The sequence below is a fragment of the Argopecten irradians genome, chromosome 5, assembly GCF_041381155.1.
Source record: "Argopecten irradians isolate NY chromosome 5, Ai_NY, whole genome shotgun sequence".
Lineage (NCBI taxonomy): Eukaryota > Metazoa > Mollusca > Bivalvia > Pectinida > Pectinidae > Argopecten > Argopecten irradians.
The window spans coordinates 37,286,390-37,298,404 of record NC_091138.1 but is presented as its reverse complement, the minus strand read 5'-3'; the positions used below and the strand labels follow the sequence as shown (position 1 = coordinate 37,298,404).

The following is a 12,015-nucleotide window of genomic DNA, read 5'->3' as shown; positions in this document are numbered from 1 at the left end:
ACTGTTGACTACGTGTACCAATTTCCAATATTCTTCATTAACCTTACCGGTCACCGGAAGAGGTGCGGGATTACATACAGTGCAGCAAAACTTAGGGTATTTACTTTCAGTAAATTTTTTGTGCCCCCAAAAAAAAAAATTAAAACGATAAATTTTCCTAAATTAGATCATTCTTTATTATTTCTGGTTTTTCAGAAGCTGAATAAAGATCGTGTTGAGTTTATTATGAAAATATACTTTTTTCATAATAAGGAACATAAGAAAAGGGTGAAATCCGCCCCCCCCCCCAAAAAAAAAAAAAAAAAAAAAAAAAAAAAAAAACAAAAAAACACACACAAAAAACCAAACAAAAAAAGAAAAAATACAACTGTAAATCCTTGCAGCTATTGTAAGATTTTAATTACTGTGAACTTACCTGACAATTCATCCTTGATACCCAGGGGTTACTATCATTGATATAACGTCAGTGATAGTAACCCCTGGAGTATCGAGGATGTTGGCACTTTAACTTGTATACATTATCTCGCATGACAGGAAATTGAGGAATCACATTATGCAATACAGAGTCGTTAGTTTGATTAAAAATGAATATTTCATCTCGGCTATTGTCAGTGGTATTTCATTACTATCTAAATCTCTGTTTTAAATAATCACAGATTTGATTTTGTTTAAAATACGCCTAGCGAGTTACTTATATGTCTCCTACATGACTCAGCCTAGCGCCTACTATCAGCGAGTGTCATGAGGAGATCATGTCACTTCCGTCAAATCAGAGCTTTAGTATAGTCCTTTATACGAAACTACGATGATAGTTGCAATAGTTGCATCGAAAACATATAATATTTTCAATTTATTTAGAGGTGTTATATTTTTATCAATCTAAAAAATCCTAGATTTTATTATTTTATTTTTTTGAAAAATAAATTATTTAAAGATACCAAACTAAACATTGCAGCTCTGTCTTCATAACACATGGTCGAAATTGCAGCCACGCTAGAAATAAGGGGTCTACTATTCTACAACTTTTAACAATTACACAATAAGATGGCTCCAAAGAACGTTAAAGGCAAAAAGGTAAGTTAATAAGTTATACTATTCGATATAAATCAAAACACAGATGTGTTTTGTTAAGTTTGAAATAGACATTTAAATGGGTAGTGTTGACGCTTTCTCCACGTGCCTCAAATGTTGTCTGGGACCACGTGGTCGTACAAAATATAAAAACTAAATAGATTTATAACGGATGGCAGGAGACCGTTTACATTAGAATTGATTAAACATTGATGATTGTTAAAGGTGATTTCTATCCTATGAAAAATGATTATGCTGATTAGAATTAAGAAACTACGTTTAATCGTTTATTGGTTACTGGCACTGATGCCGTCTTCATCAATGATATTCGTTCCGACCGTTAGAGATCCATCCAATCAAACGTGTCTTGGTAAGGCTTATCACACCTTTAATTTTATATACATACTGAACATGTGAACCAAGTGTTGGTAAATAAGGAGAACACAAACTCTGCAGTTGGACAATTGTGTATGGATCGGATGTTACTCATTAATAATGATTCATGCAGCGTTGAATTATTCGTGCTACTGCACATGCATTTCCGTCATGACCATTATCGTATGTTTTAAAGTGCACTAATGGTGCGACTATTTGAATGATATCAAACACTGTGTAGTGTGTAATGCCAGATTTGTGATGGTGTTTCAGGGAGCAGTGACTCCAAACAAAGGAAAGAAAGGAAAGGCTGTAGCACCTCCCCCACCTGTAGAATCTGAAAGTGAGGAAGACGATTCTGATGAGGAGGACGATTCTGAAGATGAGGTATTAAAATTAAGTGTTAAATTTTTGATTAAAAACTCGGATCGGATTATGCTTTAACCAAAGAGCCAAATTTTTGAATAAAAACTCGGATCGGATTATGCTTTAACCAAAGAGCCAAATCTGATTTGTAGCAATCAAACAACATACTTTCAAGGGTCTATTACTGGATGCCATGGATTATCTGCTATAATTTTACATTGTTGACTTTAGGACCGTTACATATTTGATCTGATATAATAAACAAATAACTTTTTGAAAGAGAGGCTGGCCGATACAACTTCGACTTCTGTGGGAACCCAAAACTTAACAGAGATATTTCTACAGGGTGGTTAAAAAATTGAAAAATGAATGGAGAATGAAGAGCTAGGGTCGTTTATTGGGTCAAATACACAGTATGATGGTCTGGTCCAGATTGAAGTATTGTGATGGGTCAGAATATGTCTAATTGGTAATTTAAAAAAATGAACTTATTTTGAAGGTACCTGTACCTGTAAAAGCAAAAGCAAATAAAGCTGCACCTAAAAGAAAAGCTGAGAGTGACGATGATGATGATTCAGATGATGATGATGACGACGATGATGATGATGAGGATGGTAAGACAGTTTTAAAGGATATATTTCATAAATGAAGCATACTAGATATGAATGTAATCCAGAAAGGAAGTATTTATCATAATAAAATTAAATACGGGCAGCTGGATGAACATATGCTGTATGGGTGTATCATTTTCAAAGAAATTGACATAAAGTCAATAACAAAATTATATCAAATGCATTTGAATATATTTGATTTTTCTGTGCATCCTATTGTAGAGCCTATGACAGTAGTGAAAAGTCCTCCAAAGAAAATTAAAAAAGCAGAAGAAAGTGATGATGACGATGATGATGACGACGACGATGATGATGGTAAATTGTGTAGTTTATATTTTTTGTTTTAGTTATTTTTGTGTGTGTGACAGTGCTTACTGATTGTGCCTCCATCAAAATGATTAGCTCTATTTTGTGAATGTTGTAATACATTTTTGAGTTCTAACTCTTTAATTTAAGGGAAGACTAAAAGCAGTGCCAAATATGGTGCCCAGGCTATTTTGGTCATTGTGATAAATATGCTGTTTAATTTCTTGTTTTGAGAAAGAAAAAAGCTGGAAATCAGTTGATTTTTTCATCTGAGTGCAAAAAAAAAAGTTATTTTTCACTGGGACACAGAAAAAAGTATAGTCTTTGAAATCTGAGATTTACAGTATCTCTTGAAATTTAAATTCACTATCAAAAATGATCTCTTATGACTTTCTATCTACTTTTTAAGTTCTTTAGGGGAGAATAACTGGAAACTTGAGTATTTGCCTTATCATTTAAATAGTGCAATACAAAATTTCATATTCATTTTCAGATGACGATGATGATGATGATGATGATGATTTCTGAGGAAGGTATGTTGAGTAATTTTAGGTTAATCCCTTATATTTATTGATTAAAAAGTATGATGACTTCAGGCATAAGATTGTGTATTTAATTTCGCAGAGTTAGGAGGACTTCTGAAATGAGCCACTTAACTTTTACATTTATGTAGTATGCATAAACTTTCATTCCTACCTGAGTGTATCACAATACAAAGAATAAAAAGGAAGACCTTATTTACCAAGTAAGTATATTCACTGACTCAAACATACTAATTAAAGCAATTTGCTATTCCATCGCGATCGTTTGGAGAAACCATGCTTCCTTACAACAATCTCCATTCATGATTAGTCTCGTTCAACCAGAGTCTTGTTGATACGACAAAAAGCGTCTCGTTGACGAGACATAAAAGCATGAAATGAACCGCACACAGTATGTAAGCTTAGGATACAAAAGATACTTGAAGATATGCATTAATTCTGAAATGTTTTCAAGCTATTCGCCGTATAGATCAATCATACAGGAGAAGTCTCAAAAGACATTTAGGTCGATGTAGAACGCATATTCAATTCATCTTCGCACGATATTACAGATGTTAAATTTCTCCCTTGCTTGCAAACGTGTACGTCTAACAATTGATAAAATGTAAAATAATTTACTATTTATCAAGTAAACGAAACTGATATCATATTTGCATACATTGCAAACGGAGGCAGACCTAAATCCTCTGTAGCTTATTACTTGCAAACGGGATGTCACAATTGATACCTATGCGCAAGGGCAGATAACTCAGGAATATGCAAATACAGATTTCGATTGTCAGCACATTTCTTTACTGTTTCTGGGCAAATGCAAGTTGTGCCAGCCATATCTCAATACTCCGTCATTATTTCTCTTCAGAAGCAGCTCCTGTCAAGACTAATGGAGTAGCCAAAGCTAAAGTTGTAGCTCAAGCTGGTAGGTTTAGCATTATCACCTCTAGATATGGCTTATACATATTTATCTACATGAAAATTGAGTTAAAATTCAAAAATTACCTAAGTTAATTGTAACATTTGAAAATGTTTCATGCTTGATTTATGAGATTTTAAACCAATCATTATTCATTACCTATAGCTAGAATGTGATGAAAGAATAAGTAAACAAGTTTACATGTAAATGGGGTGCTTGATTGTGTTAAAAGAAAGGCAAGATTGTGAACTTGTGAAATAATGGAGACACTAGTAGAAAAGGTGAAAAGGTGCCCATGTTGACCAGGAAAATTGCTCGGTACTCGGCTGTAGTGGTGATGTTACAATGAAGTCATTTTAATTCATGTCTGATTTAGATAGGAAAGGGTTTGAACGATAAATATTACATCAAGTCTTGTAGTAAAATCACCTAAAATTTTGTCAAAAGTAAAAAATAATCAAAATTGAAAGGTCAGGATAAACTTTTAAACAATAGATGATGATGATGACGACGACGAAGAAGATGATGATGATGACGATGACGATGAAGATGATGACGACGAAGATGAAGAGGACAGTGATGATGAGGAAGAAGAAGAAGATTCAAAGAAGAGAAAAAAGACCCAAAATAATAAACCAGCAAAGAAAGCTAAAACTGAGGCAGTAGAAAAAAGTAAGTATTATTATAAAACTATTTATTTTCATCGATTACGAAACAAGTTATACAACTTATGCAAATCACTCTTGATGGCCCCATTCACACAAAAGTAAGAGAGAGCCCTGGGGAGGAAACCGGAGTGCCCAAAGAAAACCCACGTGATCGGGCAGGTGACCCCTAACCTTTTCACGTCCTTGCAGGTTGGGTGAATGGGGAGTGGCTTAACCACTACACCACATGATCACCCATAAGTGTTATTTTAAAGGCCATATTTTGAGCATCATTAGGAATAGAAATTTTAAAGATGCTCCCCCGCTGACAAATGGTATTTTTTCACTATTAAAAACAGGAGCAGACGATTTAGTATTTTTCTTCTTTTACAAAAGTTACTTGAAGTTACTTACTTTACACCATTACCATCATTGAAATGTTTGAGCTTCTAATTTTACTTCAAGTTAAAAATATCTAAAATAATTAATTGCATCCCGAAAAAATTCCGTGCCACTTTATCCTATATGGAATGAAGTCCTGATTGCTCATGCACCAAAGGCGAAGTAAATTATTTTATATTATTTTTTGTGTTAATTATACATATATATATACACGATTAAACACCAATTATTGTTCAAGTGATGAACATCGTTTATGCTCTGTCGGCGGTGGAGCATCTTTAAAGATAAAGAAAGGTTAATAAATAGTGTAACTGTTAATTGAAAAACTATTGAAAAGTAGTTCTGATGAAGATGGAACATTACTATGGTCAACAAAAAAATCCAAATTTTATTTTTTAAGTCAATCAACCTTCTATTAAAAGTCCAATAGAAAATAGATTATAGTCGCACCAAGTGTTTGTAGAAAATATACAAATTTGGATAAAAATTAGCTCACTTATTAAATTTTAAAAACTTTAGAATTATTATCCATTTGCTTTACAGCAACTCTCCATGTTAATAACGTAGCAGAAATGCCGGATGATAAGGTGAAGAAGTTATTTGAAAAGAAGGGAATCTCTGTAGCAGAAATCAGGCGTCCAAGACCAGGCGGACGGTAAGTATTATACTTTACCATTCTATACTGAGTGACATCGACATGATATTCATAACAAGTTAACACATAGTCAAAAAGACCGGTCATAGACGACCAGATTTGGAATAGAAGATGAAGCACCAAACTAATTTTAATTGTAGTAATGATTTCTTACCAAGGCCTGATTTGAAGTATACTTGTTTCAAATTCATATAAAGTCTTTGTGATATTAGTGACTAAGTTAAAATTTCAAAGGTTCAATGATTTTAAAATCAACTAATTTTGCTACTAAATCCATATCCATACTCTGTAAATCTATCTAAATTCAATAATGTCAATACAATAGCACATTATAATTGTCTTCAACAAAATCCTGATATCCTAAGGGTTTTAATCATTGCTTCTGTTTGTGGACAGGTTTGTATATATTGATCTGGCTGATGCATCACAACTTGACAAAGCTCTGAAGTTGGACGGCACAAAAGACATGAAGGTGGCTTTGGCAAGATCAGATGCAAATCAACAGAAGAAAGATGACTTTAAATCATTCAGTAAGAATTGAATGTCTCAAAATATCTGCTAATTAGAAAAGTATTATCCTTGTACAAATAAATGGTGTTTTTTTCCCCTATATGGTAATACTGTCATCTGCGATACACGGAGAGAGCTCCTTATAGTTACACTTGATATTTATGAAACTGTATTGCAGGTTAATTTTGTGGGTGAAAATCTACAATTGTCGATTACAGAAAATGAAATTTCAGCACGTAAAATTTTGACATCTGACTATAAGGATGGGTATTATACTATGTATAATTCATCCTTTTTGTAAAATTTCGTTATCAATTTTGTTACAATAGCAATGTCCCATGAAACAGCAGTACTATCTCTGAAAAAAAATGGCCAAACAGTATACATATTCTGGCTCTAAACTTTTACCATCAATTTATAAATCTTCTCCAGAGGATACAGATGCAATGACACTGTTTGTGAAGAACTTAGCAGAAACTGTCACAGAAGATTCACTACAGGAATTCTTCACTGGTTCTACATCTATTCGTATGCCCAAGAAACATGATGGCTCTCCTAAGGGGTAAGATCCAGTTCTTGTAATGATGCATGGCAATAGAAGCTCAAGACCAATAGTTTGTATTCGTCATGTTTAATAGAAACATGAGGTATCTTGTCAGACTGATTTTTATAATGTCTTGTCTCTAGATTTTGTAACCACAGATATAGTTTCATGGCTAATCCATATCATCTTCACCATACCAGAATTTCATGTGTAATCCATATCATCTTCACCATACCAGAATGATGTGTGGTTTATGGTGTAATAAAAAAAAAATCAGCTGTTCAAATAAGATTGTTGACTGATGCAGTTATTGCAGAATAAGAAGCTGTGTTCTTGTTGATTTAGTAAGTGTATTTAAAATAAAAATTGATTTATACAAAATGTTTTGTTTTCTTTTCAGATTTGCATATGTGGTTTTCTCAAGTGCTGAAGAAGTTGAAGAAATGCTTTCAGAAAAACAAGGAGCTGAATTAGAAGGAAATGCTCTATTTTTAGATAAAGCAGGTGGTAAACCTAAAAATCAATTTGGATCCCCAGGGGGCAGATCAGGTAAGAATGGTTCATTGTATGTTTAAGGTGAAAACACTATGCAACCTATTAACTTTGCATTTTCAAGATCAGTTAACATTAAACATGTGTTTTTGTCAGTGAAACGAAATCCTGGATTATTCTCATAACTGATTAAAAAGATTGCATTTTTTGCATAAACAAAATCGCTAAAAAGTGTTAACCAAATGCTGTAAACCAATTTTCATTTGCATGTGTTTTATTTTCGCGATCAAGGTAAATTCGCAAAAGTTTTTCTCAGTTACAATTCTTGCATGATTAAAATTACAAAATATCTCCATTCAATTTTAAATCTGCGAAACTTCATCTTCGCGAAAATATTTTGAAACGGAAATCGCGAAATTTGGGAGCCGCGAAAGAAAGTTGGTTTACAGTAGAAGTTGATGCATATTATATTCATACTTTTTTTTTGCTTCTTAAATACAGTATATGATGCATTTTCATTTTAAGAATAATTTGTATGCTTTGAATTTCTGGAATGATCAGTAATAGGTATGACACCTTGCTATCATTTTGTATTTCAGAAGGAGGAGATAAGTCAAAGGTATTATTTGTCAAAAATCTGTCGTATTCGTGCACCAGTGATACTTTACAAGAGGCATTTGAAGGATGTGTAGGAGCAAGAATTGCGAAATTCCCAGATACCGAGAAATCAAGAGGGTATGTATAAAAGAGACCTTGAGATTACAGCCAGTAGGTTAGAAATGTCATGTTCCGTTGTCAGAAAAATTTGACAGAAACACATGTAAGCCAAGTAAATAGGTGTTCACTGATACGTGAATATTCACTACTCGAAGATTCTTATTCAAAATTGAAATTCTGATATAAATTATATGTATTTATATATAACTTCACAATGAAAAATTTGCATTTATAATGAATTGCAGGTTTGGCTTTGTGGATTTTGAATCAGTTGAAGATGCTGAGGCAGCATATAAATCCATGGCAGGACAGGAGATTGATGGCAGGCAAATATTCTTAAACTTTGCTGCAGGTGAGTGTTATCAATTGGTATTTTATGTGGTGAAATGATATATAGTGATATCTTTAAATTAACAATAAACTTTGCTATTCAAATTAATAACAATTAACTTTCTTTTTCATGGCGTTTCATTGATGATCTTTAACAATGGTGATATATGCTTTGTTCTCTGTAGAGAGAGGTAGCCGCGGCGGTGGTGGTGGCCGAGGGCGCGGAGGCCGTGGAGGAGGTTTCCGAGGCAGAGGTGGAAGAGGTGGTGACCGTGGGGGATTCAGAGGTAGAGGACGAGGAGGAGATCGTGGAGGATTCCGAGGAAGGGGTGGACGTGGTGGAGGAAAAAGTCCCTGTAAGTTTCTTAACATAAAGAAAATACTTTGAAATTCTGAAACCTATCGGTGTAAATGACAACATACATATTTTAGCGCTTCTCTTGTTAGAAACTTTCTGCTAAAATATGATTGTGTTCATTACATGTTTTGCAGGTCTTGATGTAGCAATGATTGTACATGCATGGATTCTTCATTCCACTAATTTTTCAAATTCAGTTGAGTGCTGAAATGTGATTGCACCAAAATATAAAGTACATTAACTGTGCTGTAAAGCATTTATCATATTTTGATCCTTATGTAAAGTTAGGAATGTAAATTTATCAATTATTCAAATTATATGTATACCATTTCTATCAATATAATTAACCAATATCAAATCAGGTTAGGTACATTGTGTGTGATTGCATGTCATTGTAGTAGAACAACTTTTACTTTATGGTGACTGTTTGCTTTTCATTACAGCTGCTAAAGGAAGTATACAGAGTTATGAAGGAAGGAAGAAGACTTTTGATGACTAAAATGTGTCTCATAGTGAAACTGACTTTTGAACAATATCCATGGATATGCATGAACTGCAATTCCTGGCAGAAATCATTTACACACTTTGTCAATGTGCATTTGAAAATGCATTCTGGACCATATTTTTAGTTTTCATTTCTAAATGAGAAGCATTTATAGATGATGTTTTAGAATGGTGGACCAGGTATTTTGATTGTGACAAATGACAACCATTTGTCAGTGATCGTATTTGTGTTGTGCATTTTCGCCAGATCTGTGGATGAAAAGATAAAAACTGTGAATGGCCTGTAGACTCTCCACTTCAGCAGCGTTGATGTTTAAAAAGATTTTATAAGCTAATCAGCATATTATTAAAAACACTGTTTACATTGACACTGAAATCACAGACAGATTACATTCAGAAACATGTGTTTTATGTATGGGGGATAATTTTGTAAGCTGAAGCAGAATATTTTATGATGTTCACAAGCCTGATGCTTCTGGATATTATGATTAAGTAGCATTAAATGTCTCTTTATATGATATAATGACTGTTTTAGATATTTTAGATGTTGTTTTATTAGCAAGTATGTAAGATTGTTTTCATATCATTTTACCTGCCTGATCCCATCATATGGATTCTGTATTTGGATAGAAACTAATGGAAGACAACTCTATGTGTAACAAAGGCTATTCAAGAAGGCAATTTAAGACTATTAAAGATAATGGGAGATAACTATCTTTCACATAGTTCATTAAAGTTGATAAGGAAATATGAGGAAAATGCTACCTTTGAGGTAGGTTATTAAAGTTTCAAAGAGGGATAGCTACCTTTCATACAAGGTAGAAGCTGATGGTTACAAGTTAAATGGATACAATATGTATCTAGCTGTTATGGAATGATCATGTGTTCACATTTATTGTTTTGTTTTCCATTGTATGTTGATTATGTTGACAAATATGATTCATATTTAGGTTGTTTTCTTAACATTGATAACTACTGGAAGAAATTCATCAAAGAAAAGTTTACTGATCAGCAACTTTGATACAGATATTTGGCATTGTTTTATAAAGGATTTGAAGATGCAGCATCTTTTTGATATATTGTACATATACATAGAATCTATGATGAACTATCTATCATTAAATCATTTGTACATAATGACATGGAATCTGTGGAACTATATAATGTACTTCATTAAATCTTCCCAAACTTTTGTTTTTGTTACTTTTATGTGATGCATCTTAACTCATTCATTCATGAAGGTACATTTGATACCATCTCCCCAAATTTTAAAGCTATATTAGTCGACTATGATTTTTTTGGGATAAATGACTAAATGAGATTAAACAGCATGCGAAGGGCGTTTTGTACAGACATGGTTTCAAAAATAGTTCCAGGATTCTTATTAATAATTTGAGGTCTCATGAGATTATTCATAATATTGTGACTTTTCATAGCATTGTGATCCTCCTGTTCAGCATTGTCACCTCAGATTTGTTCCTTCAACATTGTCTTACAAATCAGATGAATCCTGTGTTTTTGTCATGGTGAATGGGATTCAAACTTGTTGTTATTCATATGAAGTCCGGTTGGAAAGAGATTTCCAAAGCAATAACAGTCTTTGTTAATTGTAATGTATTATAAACTGAAAATCATGCAACTGAAGCTAGTCCCTATTATCAAGTGATGTGTATCAGTCGGATATTGGATCTTTCTTTTGCCATTTCCATTGAGACAGTGTTGACACAGTAAACTACTCCGATTGCTAAAAAAAATCAGGCATCACTCTGGGATATAGAGCATGTACATAGGAAATAGCAAAATATTCTCACCACGAAACTTAACAAAGGTACAGTAACAAAGTTCAAAATATTGTCGTCTGCGGGGCGTATAGTTCTTTGATTGTTCCCAAACGAAAAATATTGGGAAACAGACGAATGTGAAAGCAACATGAGGATCTCTTCAATATAAGAATTGTTCTTAGAAATTGCATTATCAAAACTTCAATGTCAAATCCAAGATCGCATTGTGCTTTTTGCAAAAAAAAGACGTTTTCTGTAATCTAGATGCGTCATTCTCATTGAATAAGTTCCAGATTATGGGTGTTGTTTCATGATCAGCGTTAATGAAAATATCGCTTTTTCTTTGAATTCATTGTGTGCACTCCAGATCTTCTGGCTTTTGTCTCATTCGGCTCAGAGCGCTCATGTTGTGTATGAGAGTATCATTAGGCATCACATTTACGTAATTTATCCGATTACGTTTACTGGCATTTTCAATTAGTAACAGTTGACACGGGTTTCAATTTTACAGACAAATTAGATTATCTGCAAGCAGCTCATCAGCCAAGCACATCCGTCAGTGGACGTTTTCTTCTCTAAATTGAGATGTTTGGTCAACAAGAGGACCGGGCATCAATTGTCTGGCTTCCAGATAGTGGTCATTCCTCTTATCCACAACTAACGAAAAGCTTTCTCTAGATCTGCAGATTTGTTGTTGATGGTCGATTTCTAGTTCCTCCCTTGATATAAGGGCTCCAAAATCTTCAAGCATGAAGATGATGGACATCCCATAGTTCCCACTTATTTTGGGGAGCACCATTCCATATAATCCCGGCTTTCTCTACACTCCTCCATAGGACCTGCCTGGTTTGCTCTCGTGCGCCTCTTGCGTCTGCGTCCTTGACTCTTTGACCC

The 12,015-nt window shown here is 33.7% G+C and overlaps 1 protein-coding gene across 1 annotated transcript; it reads left to right on the top strand.

The window, feature by feature from the left end:
* Positions 1-957: 957 nt before the first annotated feature.
* Positions 958-10,532, top strand: LOC138323721 (nucleolin-like). Its single transcript, XM_069268520.1, has 15 exons — positions 958-1,074; positions 1,720-1,833; positions 2,312-2,426; positions 2,646-2,738; positions 3,223-3,250; positions 4,126-4,187; positions 4,677-4,853; positions 5,774-5,885; positions 6,282-6,415; positions 6,828-6,957; positions 7,340-7,488; positions 8,031-8,166; positions 8,394-8,500; positions 8,664-8,834; positions 9,280-10,532. The coding sequence occupies exons 1-15, from the start codon at positions 1,045-1,047 to the stop codon at positions 9,333-9,335; spliced, it is 1,614 nt and encodes a 537-aa protein (XP_069124621.1). The 5' UTR covers positions 958-1,044; the 3' UTR covers positions 9,336-10,532.
* The last annotated feature ends 1,483 nt before the right edge of the window (positions 10,533-12,015 follow it).

Coding starts and splice junctions, on each gene's coding strand:
- LOC138323721 (XM_069268520.1), top strand. CDS start 1,045: ATGGCTCCAAAGAACGTTAAAGGCAAAAAG. Junction 2,427..2,645: donor CGATGATGATGATGAGGATG/GTAAGACAGTTT, acceptor ATCCTATTGTAG/AGCCTATGACAGTAGTGAAA. Junction 3,251..4,125: donor GATGATGATGATGATGATGA/TTTCTGAGGAAG, acceptor TCATTATTTCTC/TTCAGAAGCAGCTCCTGTCA.